Below are 22,918 nucleotides of genomic sequence, written 5' to 3'. Positions count from 1 at the left end.
ATTACTCCAAGATATATTTAAAAACTGGTTCCATCAAATCAAAATAAGGCAGGGGGATTAATGGAAAACTGCCTTCAAGACCAATGAAGGACTATATAAATGGCTTGTTATGCCATTTGGGTTGAGCAATGCACCTAGTACCTCCATGCATCTCATGAATGAGGTATTGGTTGAATTTATTGGTAAGTTTGTTGTAGTTTACCTTGATGATATTTTGATGTTTAGCAGGACCAAGGATGAGCATATCAAGTGTTGTCCTGCATTTTGTGGACACCACAAAATGCAGGTAATAGTATGAAACTTTTTCAAACTAGTTTCGCATTTCTCTAAGTTGAATTTGTTATTGATTGCTTCATGTTGATCAATCAATCAACTCCAATTCATGTAGCGAATTCTTTTACGGAGAGCTTTTGTCAAGTGGTTTTCTTTTTTCTGATTGTCGAGCCTATGCTTGATTTTTTAAGCCTTCATCATCTTTTTCTTCATTTTTTATTGTGTGTTTCTTCGTTTTTAGTCGTTTACTTTTGCTCAAATCATTGCTTTCAATTTCCCCTTCGATTTGATCTAACTTAGGGCTTAATCGGAGTTGTCAGTCAAAAGATATGATCATTTTAGTGCCCAAAAAGTGGACCTTTTTATGCAATTGCACAACTTAAAAATATCATGTTATATTTTTAATTTGACATTTGAAAAATATAACTTAAATTCACTTTATGTTATGTTTTTAAGTTACTTTATCAATTAATTTTACACTTAAAAGTAACTATAGTGCACTTAATGTTATATTTTTAAGTTGAGTTTGTTTTTTTATTTTTCACTTATGTGACTATATTAGCTATATAGTTCAATTTAATTTTTGATATTTAAATCAAATGTTTTAGTAAATATTACTTATTAAATTATATTTACACATTATATTGTTGATATAATAATGTAAATATAATTTATGTTCCACTTAAGTAATATTTTATCAAAATTAAATAGACATGTGCTTATAAAAATATTTAAATGTGTAAAATCACTTAAAAGTGGGCCTTTTTCATGTCATTACATGTAAAATCAATTAAAAGTGAACCTTTTTCATGTTATTACATGTAAAATCATTTAAAAGTGGACCTTTTTTATGCTATTGCATGTAAACTCACTTAAAATGTGCAATGACATCCAAAAGGTGAACTACATGTGTTATATGCATATGCACCAAAAAGGTAAGCTTTGCCTTGAGTTGCAAATGCATGTAACTTAAACATGTCTTTACACCAAAAAGGTGTGTTTTGCACCAAAGATATGTAATTGCACTTCCCAAACCCGTTTTTGGGCAAAAAGCATGTTTTAAAAACATGTGCATGCACCAAAAGGTGTGTTTTTGCCTTGGGAGAGTCCATTATATGTTTTTAAAACATGTAATTGCCTCCAAAAGGTGCATTTTGCTTCAGATGACATTTGTAAAACATGTTATCACCTCCAAAAGGTGCATTTTGCATTGAAACACATGTATTTGCCCTTCCAAAACCTGTTTTTGGAGTTTGAAGACAAAACTTCATGCATTTGACCTCCAAGAACACGTTTTTGGTGATTTTTCTTGGATTCTTCCATGAAATTTCTTCAAATCTTCTCCTTTAGGGTCATTTTTGCAAATCCAAGTGTTTACATGGTAAAAGCATCGAGTCTCCTTTCTAAAAACGTCCATTTTCATGCTCTTATTGACCCACATTTTATAATAATAAAAAAATTTGGAGAGTTTTTTATCACGTTTTGGGGCAAGGAATAAACGTTTGGTGTTTTGGATGGATGTCTTGGTCATTGAAATGTACATTTTTGCTCCTCAATGACAAAAACAACTTGTAACATGCAGATTTGAAACACATTTTTTCCCAAAAAAAGTCTCATGAATCCGCATTAAACAAAAATGTTTGAGGTTTGAGAGAGTTTAGGGCACGTTTTTGGCATTGTGCATAAAAAAAGCCTCATTTGCCGCCCCTCATGAATTTCTCATGTAAAGTTTGAAAAGATCTAAGTTTGTTAGAGAATTTTCCAATATTGGAGCTTTCCCCTCCATTTTTCGCACATAATCATTATGTAAGTGGACATTTTCCTTTGCTAATTAATTTATGTTTATCTTGCTGATTTTATGCACAATTTAGCTTGATAATTTGCACTTGTTGATTTTGTTGCCATGGAAAGCATATTTTTCCTTTAAAAATGATGAAATGGTTCATTTTCATGTTTTTGGTTTTTTCCCAAACTCCAAATTCGAAATTGCATATTGAAGTGCTTTGCTTGTTGACATGTTTGAGTCATTTGCCAAAGGTACGTTCTTGCTTTGAAGTTTGTTTTTGTGTTTTGTATGCTTGCTTTTGGTTTTTCTTCATTTTTGGAGAAGTTGCAAGTTCTTTCCCAAGAAACTTGGTCATGTTTCACTTCACTCCACCTTCTATTTCATGCAAGAGCACCATCAAATTTCATTTCCATTTTTCCATGCACAACACTTCGCATCTCATTCGTCAAATGTGATTACATGTATTTCATCTCATTCATCATCCACACGTACATGTAATTTTATTTTCCATTTCCATTTCCACTCATCTCACTCTCTGCATCCACTCGCACGACATGAGTCACCTTCTGAAAGGTCAAAAATGTCATATGCATGTTTTCTCATGTATTTTGACTTCACCTTTCCACAAAGACGACTATAAAGTTCATTTCACCTCAAGCTACATTCCATTTCCATCTTTCCATATACACTTACGCCCCAATGAGAAAATAAATGTTATTCCACTTCTTGTGTCATTACACACTTCACATCTCATCCGTTATCCGCACTTAGATGTAAGCTCATTCTCCATCCACATCTACATGTCATCTCACTTTTCATCACTCATTACATGTTGCATTTACATGTAATCCATTTTCCGTGCAATAACATCTTAAAACCTAAGTCACTTTTTGAAAATCAGCAATCTTCATTCACATGCATTCCCATGCGTTCCGCTATCACATATATTCATATTTTTTCATTTCCACTTTCATAATTTTTCAGTCCACCTTCCATTTTCATCCATTGCATATGTATGATGTCTCTTTTTGAGATGATCTCATCATATCTACAAAGTATCTAATCCATACTCGAATCTTCGTTGACGATCAAGAACCAATCTTTACAGCGATTTCCTCTAATGATGTGTTTATGTTTTGGGACTTTTGTGTTACAGCTCAAGTGAAAGAGATGCCCTCAACATCTAAATCTAAGGGCAAAATGAAATATCAGTTTGATGAAGAGTTGGCTCATGCAACTCCATCTCAAGTTACATCTATTCTTGACGTGTTAGACGCAAAGATCAGACACGTGGGCATTACTGATTTTCTACAAAGAGTGGAAACTCTTATTGGTCATGAGATGAAACGTATCAAGAGAAATCATATTCACTTGGTATCTACGTTTCCCATGGCTGCCATGGAACCCGATTTTGTTCTTGGATGCGCAAAACGTTTCAGCCCAAAGTCAAAGACGATCAAGGATGCTGATGGCAGAGTTATTATTAGTCTTGATCCAGAAGTTAATGAGCAAATTTTCAAAGTGCCACATAATGCAGAATGCGTAGATTTAACCAAAGAATCATCTTTGAAAATATGGAATGAGAAAAAGGGAGATTATCACAAGTATGCAAATCAATATTGGTTAGATGCCAAGAGGAATAACTTCTCAAGATGGCCAAAGACCATTCACAAGTTTAATTTCAAACAGGAGTACAAAGATCTTATCATTCTCCTTAGCAAGGTTTGTGGTCTTAAAGGTTCCGCTGATTTTGAATCATGGATGTACAAATTCATCTTCCAAATCATGGAGAATAAAGAACATATCTTTTGAGAAGAACTGATTAGCAGTGCACTCTGTCAACAGTTGCTCAATGTAGGGACTTCAGTGTCTTTCTACATGAATTCCTACCTTGTTTATTTTGTTGTTGTCATGGGATCTTTCTCTAGACTCTCAACCAAAGGAGATTGTCTTTAGATTCTAGTTTGGGATTACTATAATTAGATCCCTCTGGCTAATAGTAAGTTTCATTGCAGAAGAGTTCAGGATGCTTTCTTTGGGCATTTCCAGTGTCTGTTTGATAGACAGTTATCCATCAAAAGGGCATCTAATTAAGCTAGGGAAAAGGTAAATCAGTATGGTTGTATCTTTATCCAGTATCCAACTTTTACTTACTTGAGGGTTGGATATTTTAAAGATGAGGCGTATACCTTACCTAGGTATGCTACTGATAAGATCATTCTGATGGAATTAGCCAGACAATTCATGGAAGTTTAGTCTAATCAGCATGCTTTAGATAGGCCTAGTTTTGGTGTTTCTTTTGCCAAAACCTTGGTGATTGGTAATTTATTTGATCAATTTTATACATAAAGCAAAAAATATGGAAGCAGAATTGCAGCTGATTACTTTGAAGAAATTTAAAGCCATATTTGACTTTGATTACCGAGAAATGAATTCTCAAAACAAGAGGGTTTTTACACATGTTCATCGCATCAAGGATGTTTAGATTGACATGCGAACAAAACTGAATATAATAAAGATGGATTACTATAGATTAACTTTGTAGCAACTTATTGATCTTAACATGCTTGAGATCCCATCAGATTTTCAAATCGAAGATGATGGTAATTTTCTTGATCCCAAATATCATCAGGTAGGTTTTGACAAAACATGCCCTTTACCAATTCAATGGCAGCAGAAGGAAGGTACATCCATTCTTGATAGATTTCAATCCATTTTAACAAACACTAACAAGTGGCTGAAAATTAAAGGCCTAAAAAGGGTTAATCCAAAATTGGGTTTGGATTGTGGAAGCTTTGGTCCTCCTAGAAGGAAGTCACAACTGAAAATAACAAGTAAAGATGGAGTTCCTTCTTCTGCAAACAAGCCTCTTAAATTCAAGCTAAAGGGCAGAAAGGGATCCAAATCATCTCAAATCCCTGAACTAGTTCAGAACTCAGAGGAAGAGTCAGAGGAGTTAGACGAACAATCAGATGAACAATCAGATGAAGAAGATGAGGAGGAAGAAGGGGAAGTTATGATCATATCTCGCCCAAGACCTGCACAGACTCGTGCACCATCCATGCATGAAGCACCTTTTCTGGATGAGATAGATGATGATGTGGAATCATTTTCCACTGTTTTCACACCTTCTATTCTAGCTTCAAAAGTCAACACGTTGGCTCTTCCTATTTCTTTAGCCGCTCCTCTCACTTTAGCAAATGAACAATATGAACATTTGGCAAATGTGTTAGAAGATTTTCTAATTTTTGCAAAGGGTCGTGTTTCTCAACTTGACACATCTATGATAGGTTTTGAGCTATTCATGACAAAATCCTCTCATTATGCACCTATGAATTCAACTGTGCAAACTAAGTCCTGCACAATTACAATGGAAATACAATCAGGATCAATGCCAATGGTCTCTATTGTACCTACTTCTGCAAATAAAGGTTTCAGCTTGCATGCATAGTTGATCAGGATCACAATGAAGAGAAGGATAGTGATTGTACCTCTGGATAACCTTCATGTAAAGAAAACTAAGTCCAAATCTTTAAAAGATAAGATTGTTTAAAGGATCTTAGTTGATTTAGAGAAAACTAAGTTTGTAGAAGTTGATGAGCTACTTGTGGACAAACCTATTGAAGAACTTACCCAATCTAATTACAAGTTCACTAGGGTAGAAATTGGGAAGCAATTGCATTTGAGTTGCTTGCGAGATTCTCAAGATGCATTAGCTAATGTGTCAAAAAGAAATCATGAATTATGGGAAAAGAACAATCAACTCAAACAGGAGGTTGCTCGCCTAAATGAAGTCATTCGGCAACAATCTTCTCAAAGTAATGTTATTGTATCTCAGACATCCAAGGAATGAAAGTTGATTGAAGCGGCTAAGTCTTGGATAGGAGAAGTCATTTCTGAAGGAATTTGAGCCATTACAGAAACATTTACAGTTCTCCAGCATATCAAAGATATGAATGAAGTGGAGCAAGGCTTGATTTCCTCCTTGAGTCAAGAAGCGGATGATTTGAAAGAGATTCTCAATGACTGGGATGAGATTGCTAAATTTGATTTAGTTGTCATGGTTTCATGTGACATTCTTCCATCCTCTGAAATGTTCTTCAGGCATCAAGGGCTTATGGGTTAAAAGGATGAAATATTGAGAAAACTAGTTACAAAGTTGCAAACAGCTCTTGGAGATTGTCAGATGATAAAAAACAGGGATCGCATATGATTTAGAGCAAATGGGATGTCAGATTCTTGACAAACATGGTAATTTGATTGCAGTTGAAAGAGAAAGTTCAGAATATAAAATTAGGATCAATGCTGATTTGGTTCTAAAGATTTTGGTTCTCACACGATAAAATAGTTTGTCCTTTATCAATCTTCGACAAAACACTTAATAGATTCTCTAACGAAAAATTCTAAGGTTGTGCAATCAGCATATGCAGATGCAGTAAGGATACCGACAATATCGAAGACAATAGAGATTTATGATCTTCCTACAGTGCGTGATATTATCATCAAGATCATGGCACTGAAGAATAATCTTTAAGATTGTTATTTTGTTTTATTTATGTTTGTAAATCAAAAAAGATGCATTGCATGAAAAGATTTAATTAGATGTAATGCGAGTTGCATGTGCAGTTACATGTGCAGTTGCATGTAACCCAATAATTTCTCTTCTAGTTAGACTTGGTCAAAGTTGGTTGAGTTGCTCCCACTTTTTTCTCCATCTTTTTTTGAATTCCTGTGCCTATATAAAGGAGTGTCCCCTAATTGTAAAATCATCTTTTATTGTATGCAAGAGATCTCTGGAGAAATTATGCAAGCATAACTTTGATTGTGTAGCGCCTTTTTGAAAGAAAGTGAATACAAAAAATCAATTGAGACTTAACTTTGATTGAGTGAGATTGTTACCTGTGCAAGTTAGTAGCTTTGTCTATGATTTACATATGTTATCTTTGGTTTATGTAATTTTGTGTTCTTGATAATTGAGTATAAAAAGAGTTAAGAAGCAATTGGAGTCGGAGCTTTCACTAGGAGCAATTGTGGAGCTATATAGTTGGAAGCTTTTTCTGTAGCTTATATCTCTTTTTTGAGTCACAAAATAGTTAAGATATCTTTACTTTTAGAAGTCTTTGTGCCCTATTAGTAAAGCTTATTCATATAGAATTACGACCGAACTTAGAGCCAAATTGATACACTTTCAACTAGCCTTTGAGTTAGTGTTGGTTTATCGGTATCACTTTTTCATCTTTTAGATAGAAGTGTGGTTAGAGATTTCACCCTACCCATTACTCACTCCACGAGTAAGTGAATTCTTTCCTGAAAGTTAAGAGGAAAGAATATTGATAACACCCCCTTTACAAAATTTCTCAACTTCTTGCTTACCTTGAGTTGATCCAAGAAACAGCGAGAAGGAAGCCTTCCCTTTAAGGTAGGAGAGACTCTATCTCACACGTTGTGGCTGGTCATCCTATTTTGTGACTGAATTTTACCCAAAACTGTCGGTAGCAAAATATCCACCCAACATCAAGCATTTGGATTTGGTATTGAAGAGGCTTCATGAGGAAAAGCTTATGATTAACCTTGAGAAGTGTGAGTTCATGAAGGAGAAATTGGTGTGCTTGGGTTTTGTCATCTCTAAGGGAAGTTCAAGACCCACCCTTATAAGGTAGAAGCAACCATTAACAGGCCCCCACCAAAGGTATGTAAGTGATGTAAGAAGTTTTCATGGATTAGCCACTTTTTATAGGAAGTTTGTGAAGAATTTTAGTCAAATTTGTGCTCCTGTTAGAGACACTATCAAAGGAAAGAATAAGGGTTAGTTTGTGTGGACTAGTGAGGCAACAAGGAGTTTTGAATACTTAAAAGGAAGGGTATCTCAATTTCCTATATTGGTTTTGCTTGATTATAACAAACCATTCGCTGTGGAATACGATGCAAGCAATGTTGCAATTGGGACAGTACTGAGCCAAGAAGGAAGGGTGTTTGCTTTCTTCTCTAAGAGACTAAATGAGGTAAAGAGAGATTACTCCACATATAACTTAGAGTTGTATGCCATGGTCCAAGCACTATTTGTTGCCAAGGGAGTTTGTGGTCTTCATTGATAATCGTGCCCTTAATTTTCTCAATGGGCAAGAGAAACCAAATAGAAAACACATGAAGTGAGTAGAATAGTTACAAGCTTTCACCTTTACCATCAAACACAAGAAGGGAATGGCAAACATGGTGGCAGATGCCCTTAGCAGAAGAGTACTAACTATTCAAGAAGTAAAGTAGTTGCATAAAGATGATTCTGATTTCAAGGGAATCTATGAGGTTTGTTCTAATTTCTCTAATACTTTTCATGTGGATTACTTTGAGTAGTTGTTATAGGATGGTCTTTTGATCAAGGGAAGTTAACTATGTGTGCCAAAGTGTTCCATGAGAGAGAACATTGTGAGGGAGAAACACAATGAAGGACTAGGAGATGATTTTGGGTTAGATAAGACCCTAGAGCAGGTGAGTAGGTCCTACTTTTGGCCAAGTTGCATAGTGATGTGAGAAAGTTTGGAGAGGAGTATGGAATATACCAAAGGACAAAGGGCACTACTTCTTCAAATGTAGGTTTATATCAACCACTTCCTATACCTAGCAAACCTTGGGAGAGCATAAGCATGGATTTTGTCCTAGCCTGCCCTACCTAAGACTCCACAAGGACATGATAGCATTTTTGTGCTTGTTTGCAGGTTTAGTAAAATAGCTCACTTCATTCCATGCAGATCTGCCCATGATGCTCTTTTTCCGAGATATTGTTTTACAAGTGATACCTCCTGAAGTTGGCTAGCCTCTCATGCTGTTGCATATGACCATACCAAAAAAACTACATATACCCAAGAACTCTATCCCAAAATGTGTGACACCTCCATTAACATCTTGCAAATCTCTTTTACAAGATTGTCCGCTACTTTCTTCCAGCCATAGAGGATTATTTTCACCTTTTTCACCACTACTGAGCTATAAAGATTGATTATTAGTTGTCCTTGCATTTAAGTCCCCTAATAGCATTATTTCTCCTACAGTGGTGAATAAAGAGATATCTTTTTTAATGATTCATGCACATCTCCATTATTTAAATTCCTTCTCTTGTAGAACTTAGAGTTTTGTGGAGCGAAGTAACAAGCAACCACCCTGAAAATTATCTCATTCAGTATTATTTGCAGCCTAAGTTGCTGGTTCAGAGTCAGCTTTGAAATGCATTCAATTTTTTGGGGGGGTGGGTTCCGACTTTGTTTTGTGTTCGTCTGTACAAGTGTTTGTGCTGCAACAATAAACAAGTTCATTCACCACAATGCTAGTATTAAATAAACATAGAAAAATACATCACCATTTACATTAACATTTTAGTACAAATGACATAACAAAATGCCAAAATACAGCACTATATCAATGTTTCAATTCAAAATAATAATTTCAACATTAATAATCAGCTATCATTAATCAAATGTCATCAAAAATCATCAAACATATCATCATCATCTGACTATTGCAAATTAGAAGCACAAAGAGTGCCACTGGGATTGGTACTAGCAATGTCAACCTCAGGAGCAGCCTCAGCATCACTAGGTAGCTTGTGGTCATCATCATCAATTGTAAGTGCATCAAGGAAGACAATTGAATCTTCCAACTCCGCAAGCTCTGGTTTCTTTGCCTCACCTTTTTTGTAGGCATTGTCTTATTGTGTGTTATAAGCCTTAAGTTTGAATGCACATAGACCAAGTCTTTCCCCTTCTTGCAATGTAGTCATTTGCATTTTATTGAGTAGATAGAGTATGTGCTCCAATTCTCCTTGAATGATGATGAACTAGAAAACTATCCAAACTTTCAATTTTGAAATTAGAGAGTTAAAAGATTGAACAAAAATTTTAAAATATACATTTAGTACTCATCAACAAAAATTTAGAAATTACAATCTTAAGAGTTAAGAACTTAATTAGTGATAAAATTTTGATGGCAACGGATTGTAGGTGTTGGTACATTTCTCCATGGAAATACCACCATTTATGAGCATCACCATTGTTCTTGTCTTGAAGAGCCTCATGACCACAATCATTGATGCTTGTGAAACTCATAAATTAAAAACTCACTATAGATTGCATGTGATCGGGATAGAGTCTATGAAGGCTGCCTTGTACTTATAAGCAACTTCAAGATCTCTCTATGGGACAACTTTTCTCATACTCTCCTTGAGAACCAACTAGCTATAGTATTTGGGGCCCAACGCAAAGGCAAGGAGATGCAAAGGGGTAGTCATTTTGTTCCATCTCTCCACCGTGAATTTTTGTAGTTCCTTGAAGAATGTTTCATCAAGATCTTGCTCTTTCTCATTTGTGATCTTTTCGATATCCTTAATCATGGAATCTATGCCATCATATACCTCGCCCAAACAAAGTGATGGGGACACAACCCAAGCACAGAATGGACACAACAGGAAAGGGAAAATTTTATTAACTGTAAAAATATGCTAGTACACTTAGTGCAGAGAAACAGACTCCAAAACAGGCTCTATGGGCTTACAATAGCATAAAACTGGAGATAATTTCTTCTCCCAATACCTTCTCTCAAACTCCACTCTGAACTGCCTTTTACAATGCCAAAAATGTTCTTAAATAGACCCCGGAGGGTTAAGGATTAGGAATACATTCTAGAAAGTGCTAGTTGGCATCCACCGACCAAATACAAGGCTCTAGAAGTCGCATTAGAAGTCGGCACAAAATTAGAAAAATCCAGAAACGGTAACCGAACTTCCGAGAGGCATAACTTTTGAACCGTAGCTCCGATTGACGAACCGTTTACATTTCCAGAAAGCTCTCGAAGCGCTCTATAGCCTTATGGACTAGCTTCGCTCGTCCCCCATTTTTCGGCCCTGTTCGAGGTCATTTAATGCCCCTAACCTGACTTTGAAGCATTCTTAGGATGTCTCCAAAAATCGAAAAACTGCGATAACTTTCAAACCGTGGGGCCTTTTGACCTGATTCTTTTTCTGGAATGCTCTAAATTACAATTACAATCATCCGACTAATTTACACCTTCTACTTCACCAAAATGATGGCTCAATTACATACTCCTATTTTTTCGACATTTACACGTATCCCAAGGTGATTAAAAACTCTAACCCAGAACACTAATAGCGAAACGGTGAGAGTTGGAACCTTTATTTGACCCAAATGGGTATCCAGAAATGAAAACACATGAAACAAAAACTAAGTCTAGTACATTTTTTTTGGATGACATAGGATTGCCCTTATACCTCTGGATGCTCCTGCATCACAAAGCCTCTCCATGTCAATGTATTAGATGGATCATGCTCAATATAGGTTCAGTGAATCTCAGAAGGTGCTCAGCACAATCCCACCAATTGTCATCTAGTATCACTACCTTAAGAAAAGTTGCACTTCTACTACTAGATTGCCTCCACATGCTTCAATTAGCATTGATTACCATTATAGACAATGCCTCTCAAACCTTCATTCACAAGACATCTAAAGACAATAGTGTCAAAGGCAAAACAAGTCTCAGCAAGCTATTGCAAAATAAAAACAATAATAAATTTAAAGTTTTAATTTTAAAAACATAGACAAATTACTCAAGTCTAAAGCATATTTAAATTTAAATAATTTCACTTGCTTTCAAGAGCTCCAATCTTGCGAATTGTCGTAATATAGCTTGTCATATAGTGGTTTTTGACATACATTTGGATCTCCTGGATATTTCATACATTTTTTAGATCCATTCAATTTTATTGCAATTTTTTTGCAGCACTGGGTTGAGTGAGCGGACAACACAAGATATCAAAAAAAGTGTTTGGAGCATTCCTCAACTAGTAACCCGGCAGACCTACAATTTGGGCATTGTCGGTTATTACCTGAACAACATTTTGAGGGCCAACTTGCTTGATGGCTTGGATGAGAATGTTTGCAATGAATGGACCATCCTTCACTTCCCTATCACAATCCACAACTCTCAAAAACATCACACCTCTTGTGGACATTGCGATAACATTGACAAAGGCCGATTTCTTGGATCTTTCCATCCATTGGATACAATGGGCGCACTTGTTTCAATCCATAAATCCTTGATGGGTTGTATGGAAGCCTCTACATGGTTTAACTTTTTGTACAATAAAGTGGTGCACACCTTCTCATAACCAAGGACCTCGAACCCCCTCAAAGACTCATTAATTGATCTCACCATTTTTTGCCAATACAATGAGAAAACAACATTAGATGCCAATCCATTTGCATAAGTGCATCTTGCGATGTCTTCCTTAGCAATGTCTCTAGCCTCATTCTAAAATGACATTTCCAAGAGCCCCTACTCTTATTTTCACCAATTCTTGAGGAACATAGACGAATGGATAGCCCTCTGCGAGTTGTTCATTGGAACTTGAAACTGAAGCAAAGGATAAGTGTGTGCATTCCAAGTTGCTCGATTTGCTTGTTTTTGCTCTTGAATATATTTGTTCACAATATGGTTAGCAAAAAGGGTTTTAGGTGGTATCCCATCAACTTTTAGCTTCCTTGTACAAAACTTAATGCCTTTTTTAGGAATAAAGCATAAATGTGCTTTCACTCTACTATAAGAGCTACTACATTCCTCTTTGTAATGGCTGCAAATCCAAACATAACCTCCTCCACTTGTCATTTGCTAAAACATTTCTACATATTTCCATAGTGGACAACGCAGGTTTCTTTAGAACCGGTATTTCTGATAATAGAAATACTTGTCATACTATGAATCTACAAAGAATATACAAAGCCACAAACCAAAATGAAAAAAGAAAATAAAACTAGAGAGCTCATTTAAACTATTAAAACCAAACAAAATCAACAAAACCTAAACTCTTTCCTTGAAATCTTCCTCCTCAATAAGAGGTTCTCCACACTTGCAGCCACGTAGGAATAGCTCACAAACAAGCTTAGCTCATGCAACAATCACCTTTCAACACTCCTTGAGCACTGGCAACCAAGCAAGAAAGTTTAGCAATGAAGGAAAGAAGTTTTCTTTTTCACTCACAAATGCACAAATGACATACAAAACATCTTGTCTGGCATTTTTAGTGGTCTCTTTTAGGAGGGTTGAATAGACCAGATTAGGCAAAAAAACATTTTAAAAATCAAAAAATAGGTTTTAGCCAAAGTTTGCATGAGTTTGTTGGGCAAAAAAATCATTGCAAATTTGCCCAAATTCTGCCAGGTCCATCTAACAAAAATTGGGAGTGAATTTGGGGCTCTACGGCTGAATTCGGACCAAACTAGACAAGGACCCAAATTAGCAGCAACTCAAACCAAACATTTAGGGTTTTTTTAGGTCTTCTTTTTCAATTCTTTTGATTCCATACTACTCATTTATAAGCACTATGACTCCACTATGTTCTTTACCTATCTCATTTGCTTTATTCCAAACTAAAAAAAGTCTTGTAACCTTCAATCTGGAACCTTGCAACCATCATTGTTCATGCATTTCCACAAGAATGATAATATTTTTCCCCACTTCTAGGAGCCCACCACAAGACCTCTTATCCATGGATAACCATGTTTATGTTAATGTAGTCTCAGTCAGATAAAACTGACTATATATAAATTTTATTTTATTTTAATTAGATATATATATATATGTGTGTGTGTGTGTGTGTGTGTGTGTGTGTGTGTTAAATAACAAACTATTATATTAAATACTAATGAATAGACATGTCCTGTGAAGGGAAGGGACGTGTCTATCCATATTTCATATGGTATAAGAGAGATGGCTGCCATTTAGAAAGTACATACCACAAAGGCAGTGCTAGTACATTTTGCAGAAATACTCCATTCATTAACATGGTATCATAGCAAAGCCTCGGAGGAGGATATCAACGAAGAATCGGAGACAGAAATAGAAATACATCAGAGTCAGCCATTGGCATCAATGAGTAGAAGAAACAATTTACAAGTTGCATGGAGGAATGGAGAGATATCTTAAAATAGAGATATGTGGCTCGTACCACAAATATTGGATACTGTTTCTTTTAAACCCCATTTATAGCCCTGCCACCGTGAAGGCCCAAAAGACATACTATGCACATGCAATCATAAATGACTTTGAAAATTTTGTTGTTTAAATTAGAATGTTTCTGCAAGTTATTCCATGACCGGGTATGATTATTGGCATCGAGCAGTTTGACTATCAGCTTGTGGGGTGTCCATATCATCCCAAAATGTAATCCTTACCAAAATTGAAATGTCTTCTTCATGTAAGGTGTAATAGACAAGCCAGGTCACAGTCCCACTGAGAAAGCCAAGGATTAGACTATCATGGCACTAAAATGACACATGGCCTCATTTATCTCTCTCTGCAAACTCCTAACATACAACGCTTCGCAGGGTGACATCAACTTTTTGAGGAATCGATAAATCTTGAGATTGTAAGACAGATGGCCTGTCTGCACATAAAATAAAACTGAAGATATTTGGACCCTATAACAGTGTGCTTTTAAGTGCATAACTAGCATGTGGATAAGTAGGGTTTCTAAAGGTGGAGTAATCATCAAGACCTACTTTAGTGTATGACAAGTGGTGTAACACACAACCTGATATGGTCCTCATGTCCTGTAAACTCTGCATAAGAAGCAAATGGTATATTTTGTCCAGCCTCGGCACAATTTCATGGTGAAGGTTGCTTTCAAATTATCAAGCATTAAAGAAATCCATTTATACTATAATTATGCCTGGGCAAGACACATTTTGTCTCCACATCAGCGGGTGATGAAACTACCTACGACATATAATGATGATTGTGAACAGGATAATGAGCACACGTTGGGATCCACAAAATAAGTATGGTAATGAATATTGTTAGCATCCCTTGTCATTAAAATATTTTATTATTGATATATAATGAAATTTGTACTGATATTTGAATGATTCATATATATATATATATATATATATATATATATAAAGTAACAAAAGATTGAATGATTGAAATCCTACATATAATTAAGTGGAACTCAATATAGAGATAAGTCATTGTTATTATTATATCTTGAGAACTAACCTTATTTATTTATGTAACTAATTTTTATTCATATTATATGCCTTGATCTTTTCCTCCGAGAATATTATTGCAGGAAAAGGGAGATTGATTTCAAAGCGAGTTTGACACCTCTTCAAAGATAACATTGGATAAGAAGTTATGAAGATTGATATTCAGGGGGAATCTGAAAGTCCATGTCTGTGACTACATGGTTTTAATGGGCCTGCCCCCTATGTACATCATGAGGGAATGATGATTGCCAAATGATTATCACTTGTATTTGTGGAAGTTATTGAAATGTGATAATCTTACAATAACTTAATTTTCTATTATGATGAAAATATTACGATGCCTATGCAGAGCATGAAAGATTATACTTTGCTTGGTGGATGTTCATATGGTAAGCATTATGAGAATGCATGTGCACATACCTTATGAACATTTTGAGTACATGGTGAATGCTATGCAAATTGATGTTTAGGAGGCCATTAGACAAAGTACTTGGTGAAAATCATATGAGATGACATTCAGGAGGCCATTACTCACAGTACTTGATGAATATCTTGAACCTTGACATTCAGGAGGCCATTGCTCAAAGAGTACACATGGTGAATGTCATATGAGATGACATTCAGAAGGCCATTACTTCCAATATCATTACTCAAAGTATTTGGTGAATTTTATTTGTTGATATTTTGGAGGCCAATACTAATGATATAAAATGTGATATCAAAATGTTTAATATCTTCTAATCAAAGATATTACATTGAGGTAATATATGGTCCTATGTTTATCCTCCCTAACTAAGAGGGAGTGTAAATGTTAATGTAGTTTCAATCAGATAAAACTCACTATTTATTTTTTTTTTTTTTTTTTTAATTTTTTTTTTTTTTTTTTTAAATTAGATATATGAGAGAGATATATGTGTGTGTGTTAAATAAGAAAGTATTTTATTAAATACTAATGAATAGACATGTCCTGTGAAAGGACATGTCTATCCATATTTCATCTAATATAAGAGAGATGGCTGCCATTTAGAAAGTATATACCGCAAAGGCAGTGCTACTACATTTTGCAGAAATCCTCCATTCATCAACAAACCGCTACAATTCCAACTCACAACACTCCAGCAATCCTGTGAGACCCCTACTTCCTATCTCTCACTTGAAAAACGCTCACTAATATGAGCTTTCCATTCTTCAACCATGCCCACTTTCCCTCATTTCTTATTGCCTTTAATTTTTTCCACTCCTTCCTTTGTTACTCTTGTTGAGCAAAAGTAAAATCTTCATCTAGGTAAATGTGTACCTCTACATAGCTTTCTATTTCTAAGAATCGTATTCTTATCTTCTAAGTTTCTCAAAATAGCTCTTACATGCCTATCTCTTCGTCCATCTATCCTCTTACCTATCCTAGCTTCTTGTTGAACAATCAAAGTCCCTTGTTAGAATGTCTGTTCTCTCTTTTTCTCCAATTATTATCAATCCTTTGATAATGATATTTGCAGCCTTGCCATGCTTGTCTTGTTCTTCCTTTATCCATATTTTGATTTGTTGCTCAATGATTCCCTTTTGTTTGTTTGTTGATCCGTTTGCAACTTGTGACCAAGATTTGGCCTCTTCTATCAATTCCCTTAATTGAGACTTTAGATTCCGTATCACCTAAGGCTAATTGAATTTCCTTTATAAACAGGCAAGCATTACAGGGTGTGCTGAGCCCTTTGTTCTTAATGTTTGTCTCTAATATTATTAATAAAAATATGACTTATTCACCAATCAAAAAAACCACCATAATCGTAGTGCTTCCACCTTCTATGGAACTTTTGGATATCAACCAACTGTTCCGGTATTGTCTAATTAACTAAGTAATTATTATATTACTATATCCGCTTTAGATTTAGAAGTTACTATATCCGGTGTAGTTCATAATGTACTTGATCAGTCCGCAGAAATTGCAAAGTTTGTGTACTCTAAAGTTTTAAATTGATTTCTTCAGCTGGAAAAGGAAATGGATGGCATAATGGAAGTCTCTGGTTTTATTCTCACAATAAAATCAAATAAAATGGTCAAAGAAATACTAGATGACAGAATCAGGGCACTTTAAATTTCAATCTACTTTCTCGCCAACTAGCTAACTATCTCAGAACCAATTTGCTGATATGTAAATTTTACAAGAAACGGACAGACATCTTATGCACAAATTATCTACAGAGTTGATTTCAGAAAATAGCCAAATAAGTAAGCCTTTGTTCTTTCTCAATAATAGCATATCGATTAGTGTGCGTTATAATATATTTAGAAATCATGTAAGCGTAGGCATTCGAACCTTACATGATATTCCCTGATGAGGATTGCGATTGCCAGAAGTTACGAACACAGCTGAGCCAAAATTAACTTAAAATCAACATAACAAGTTACTTTGAATTTTATTTTTTTTGGATAAGGACTGTCAAATTAGCATTCTCAAAGCATGTGAACTTCAACTAAAAAGAGTTGAATTATATTTTCCCTTCTACCAAAATTTGTCAAATTATGTTTCCAAATGATTTTATACAGAGAGAATCAAAATATTGGTAAGCTGAAATTCCGCGCAGATAATTCCGGAAGATTCACGCCATGTTAACTTTTGTTGTCCATGTAAAGAAGATGCCAAATATTAAACTTATTCAAAGAATCTCAAAAACTTTAAAACTCTGACCGAAATTGTCAAGAAAATTATAAGGCGCAGACTGAACAAAAATTCATTATAAAATTAATCTTGAATGATGTATTGACCTCATCATCTTAACATCCCATTACTATATATGCCTAGGAAACATCAAAATTTGCAAATCGGGGCAGGCAGAAGGCTGAGGAAATGGCCTACCAGATTACTGTTACATCTGTCAAGATCCAGGCATTTGACAGCCACAACTTCATTGAAAGGCAAACAAATTGCCCTGTAAACGGTCGCACTTGCCCCATATCCAACCTCCTCTAGAAGCTTATAATCGGAATCCGATGCAGGGTAGCTTTTCCTCCCCATTTTCATTAGAAAAGATCCCCTCAATTCATTCAACTCTATAAAGGTCTTATATCAACCTTTCAAACAGCCAATTCCAGGCCAAACACAATTTAATAAAGTCTCCAGATTCAGCAGCGCAGAAAATCTCAAGATTCAACGCAGATACAGCAAAAAATAACTAATTTTAGCATATACACTGTGATAATGCTCCATTTGATGTATATGCTGCGAAAACCTTCAAATTCGACCAAAATACTGCACAATACCTCGAAACTGATCCAGATGCCGAAAATAACCCAAAATTTTACTCAAAGACAGCAGAAAAGTTCTAAATTGATCAAAATACCGTGGAAAACCTCCATGTTGGTTCAGATATCACAGAAAACTGCAACTGACAAAGAAATGTTGTAGCTGAGCTCCAAAGTCAACCCAAAATGCGAAGAAACTCCAAATTCAGCCTAAATATTGTGAAAGCTCTCCAAATTGAACCTAAGCACCTGGAGAAAAGACTCCAAATTCACCGCAAATATTGTGCTAACCCGAAAACCGCCAAAACCACACCAAAAAAAAAAAACAACGCCGCTGAATCCACCGTATACACTTGGGTAATTTATCTTCCCGGGAAAAAAATTGGACCTTTACAGGGAAAAAAAAAAAAAAATTGTAGGGAAAATAAGTACCTGAGTCTGTTGTGCAAGCTCTGTAAGAGAATTCCTTAAATCGCCGAAATTTAGACCGGATCTGACGGCCAGTGCGCTGGCGTCACTTACATTGGCGTCTTCTCCATCGTCGATGTTTATCCAGCAGACTCTCCCTATGAAGCAGAGTTGCATTGACGATACCAATATGGTAATCTATTGGTTTGGGCACATGCAAGGCAAAACAAATTCTAATAATATTTAAATATCTTACAATTTACAAAACAGGATGTTTTTACCATAAATGAGTACGTTGGGGGTTGACTTTGGAAATGCGACCTTGCCTTTTAATAAATGAAATATCCAGCGAAAATATAATTATTATTAAATTTTTAATGTGAAGTGGATGAGTACCTTTGGGATGAAAAATCGAAGAACAACCTTTTGCTCTCACTTCCTCTCAATTTTATTTTTATTATTTTAATTCTAATTCTAGACTAGCGCATATATACATACATATACATATATATATATATATATATATATATATTTTTTTTTTTTTTTTTTTTTTTTTGTAAATTTAAATTTATTTTTTTTTAATTTAAATTTTTTTTTTTTTTGTTGGAGGTGTCTATTTTAATTCAAATTATATGGCTCTTTTGTGAATTTAAATTTAAATAGGCACCTCAAGAAGGATGACTCTATATTATTTTTGAGGTGTGTATTTTAATTCAAATTATATGGTTCTTTTGTGGATTTAAATTAAAATAGGCACCTATATATATAAGAACTTGTGTCATAGGAGGTGCAAGGGAACAGCTAATAGGCAATTTTGGATTTGACAATTTTGATAATTGTTAACTTATTAAGAGTTTGGATCTCTTTGAAAACAATTTTGGATTTGACAATTTTGATAATTGTTAACTTATTAAGAGTTTGGATCTCTTTGAAAATATTTTAATGATTGAACTAATTAATGTTAATTTTTAAATTTGAAGTTTTTATCATGTGTGATCAATATGTAAACATTGTTTCATTGGTCAAAGTCTGTGTTGGAGTCTTTGAAGGAAACTTTAATATATAACTAGAATGAGATTTTGTTTTGTAATCGTAATGTTTCATAGAATTATAGAAAAGTGTCACTTGAATTTGTGATATTTATTTTGTTGCATGTCTAGTTAGTCAACATTAAATTAATATCAATGCATTTCTCATAATATTTGGAATGTAATTTTAAAATTATAATATTTGGACACGACATTGGATGTTATCATCAAATACAAATCCAAATATATTTATCGTTAGTTACAAGATTATGCAATAACCTTAAATCTTAAAGTAATAGTTTGCATTTATTTTAATTGAATACACATAAACTTTGTCATTATGCAATAAGAAGTTTGTAAACAATAGTATCACAATGGATTCTTGTACCCAAAATTTGTAGAATGTATCAATTAAAACTATTTTTTTAAGATTTGCACAATCTCTTTTTTCTTACATATTTGTGCATCCCCAAGGCTTGAATGGAGAAACACACTACAAAGACAAGGACAATAATAAGTAAAACCACTCATTGTTCTTGCTTCAACATAAATAGCTATATTTGTAGAATGTATCAATTAAAACTACATTTTTTAGATTCATGCAATCAATTTTATCTTACATATTTAAGCAAACCCAAGGCTTAGATGGAGATATATGAGGTGGAAAAGGTATGGGCAGACATGGGAAGGAAGAAGTACCTGTATAAATAGAAAACCAAAAAGAATTTAGAATTGTTGTAATGCCCCACCCAGAGATCCTTGGAAACAAGGATTCAAATCAAGCCAAGATTTTTTTTTTTTTTTTACAAGTATGAATGCACAAGACAACATCATACCAGGATCACAAAGATCACAACGGAAGACTTCAACACAATCCCGACAACCAACGAATCTTCGAACGCCACTACCCAACTGACACACCCAAACAAAAGCCAACAACCACCATAACAAGATGAGGGCACAAGAAATGACCACTCATCAACAAAACACCAAGCTGGGGTAAAATGCAGAATCCCGAAATTTGGCTAAGCCTGAAATCCTGAAGCCCTGAAAATTGGCTAAGTCTGGATTTCTGAAGCCCTGAAATTTCTTAGAATCGATAACTTATCTCCGAGAGGTTTAAAACCTATCTCAAACGATTTGTCGCATATATTAAAATATATCTTAAGTATAAGGAATTAAATATACTTAAACGATATATTTTAAACCCCGAAGGACTACAACAGAAACCCAAAAACTGAATTCCAAAAGAAACCTCATGAATTCAAAATGCAACAACATAGGCTTGAAGAACGCCCAAAAGGGTATCCAGATCAACTCTCAAAAAGATCAGAACACTACAAAAAGTGCCCGCTGTTGGCACGTGTAGGTTTTAACCAAAAGGCGTGCGACACTTTTCACTAAGGGAGGGCGACACTTCTCCCTTACTGCGTGCGACACTTCTCAAGAAGGCGTGCGATACTGAAAAAGTATCGTGCGACATTTCTCATAAAGCCATGCGACACTCTTCCAGTGTCGTACGACACTTATCCAGTAATATGTGTGACACTTTATAGTATCGTACGACATTCTTTCTATGGGCATGCGATACTTTATCAGTGTCACACAATTCTGAACAAATGTCGCCCATAGAAAGTAAAAACACTTCCAGAACTCAAAAACAGGGAAAAACTGACAAAAGAACCTCCACACTGGGGAGTACCGGATCCACCAAGGCTCGAAGAATGAACACTCGAGTGCAAGAACAACATAGAAAGAAGAACATCAAAGCATCTAAACTATAGCAGCAAAGAACACACTGAATTAAACATCGCAAAGAACAAAAGCAACATCGCAATGTACAGAAATACATCTCAGGAACAAAACAACCAAACTAAGTACACGGTTCCTCCCAACCATCAATAGCATCATAAGACCATCGTGGATCCTAGTCATCCCTCGCGCATAACATCGCAAGCCACCGACCAGGTTGTCGGTACTGTCGTAATAGGGACGTCACTACTAAAAACATGCAACAATATAAGCATAAGAAAATCTAACATGCTAGTAGAAAAGCATAAGATAATCCTACAGTAGATAACATCACCTATCACATGCTAAACAACAGTAAGCAATAGATATGCTAATACAATAATTCACAACATCTAATCATATGCTAAACATCATAATAAGGGAATGCGCCAAATAAAATAACATCATCTAAACATGGTATACAAGCATCCCAATGAAAGCATAAATCACAAGAAAGCATACTTCGGAACCCAAAGTACCAAGTGAAGACATCCAGCAACGATCGCACTAGTACAAAAGATCGTCTCTGTACATCGGTCCCTAGCAGTGGTAAAGGTAGCTACGCCTCCCAACCATGTGGTACCCGTAGGTCCACACCCGTCATGCTGATGGAGATAATGATCCAACCATAAACACACATAAAGCACAACATCCAAGGCTAACACTCACGCCAGACAGTATGATGGCTAAACTAAGAACCTAAGACAATGCAAGGAGTAAAGGTCCTGGTCAGGCACTCAATAGGCTACTATGTAGGGGCTGACATCCTGGAGAGTCGCTTGGCATCAAAAAGCCCAAGCTTGGATTGTGTGTCCTCAAACTTAAACAGGTGCTCACACATTGTGTCCTCGAACTTAATCGGGTGCTCACACATTTTACTGATCTTAAGTTTTATTAACAATCACACATTTTATTTAGTTATCACTTGCTTAAAACTCCTTATCCTCCGTCAACCTCCGGCGCCATGAACGCCGAGTTACGAGATAGAAGCCCCCTCCAGATGCTACCCTACCCTACCCATGCTCATCCTACAACAAGTGCCCGTGGGCATGCATACTCCCATCCCAACCCCAATGATCATAACTTCCGGCAAATCCACGAAAGATCGGGCCTCGCAAGTCACCCAACAAATGTACACGCACGTACTCGTGTGTGGCGCACCACCATCACGAAGATCATAACACAAGGACAGGAATGAGAACATAATGCAAAGAAAACACCCAACTAAAAGCAACACGGGAAGGACGGATTCTACACGAATCCCAAAGCCAATAAAACCATACATCATTAAATCACTCAATCGGCCTCAATCCGAGAGTATGGATTCTACACGAATCCCAATG

At 35.5% G+C, this 22,918-nt stretch overlaps 1 protein-coding gene across 5 annotated transcripts in view; it reads right to left on the bottom strand.

Annotated features, from left to right (window-relative positions):
* The window catches only part of LOC149554625 (Protein kinase superfamily protein), a 159,746-nt gene extending 140,748 nt beyond the window's left edge, over positions 1-18,998 (bottom strand). The window contains exons 1-2 of one of the 5 annotated variants that reach the window (XR_016364406.1): positions 18,781-18,934; positions 17,963-18,597 (exon numbers count right to left, since the gene is read on the bottom strand). Coding sequence is in view for 4 of the 5 variants with exons in the window: in XM_089828686.1 (XP_089684812.1) it covers positions 17,963-18,127 (165 nt within the window). In the remaining variant the exon portion in view is untranslated. Of the gene's footprint in view, positions 1-17,962; positions 18,598-18,780 lie in introns of all 5 variants that reach the window. The other 4 variants (XM_089828686.1, XM_089828684.1, XM_089828687.1 and 1 more) reach the window with 4 other exon arrangements.
* Between the last annotated feature and the right edge of the window lie 3,920 nt (positions 18,999-22,918).

Source organism: Cupressus sempervirens, chromosome 5 (genome assembly GCF_028749045.1).
Source record: "Cupressus sempervirens isolate cs-2001-9-10 chromosome 5, ASM2874904v1, whole genome shotgun sequence".
NCBI lineage: Eukaryota > Viridiplantae > Streptophyta > Pinopsida > Cupressales > Cupressaceae > Cupressus > Cupressus sempervirens.
Note: the sequence above shows the minus strand (reverse complement) of the source record. Positions and strands in the feature narration are given on the sequence as shown.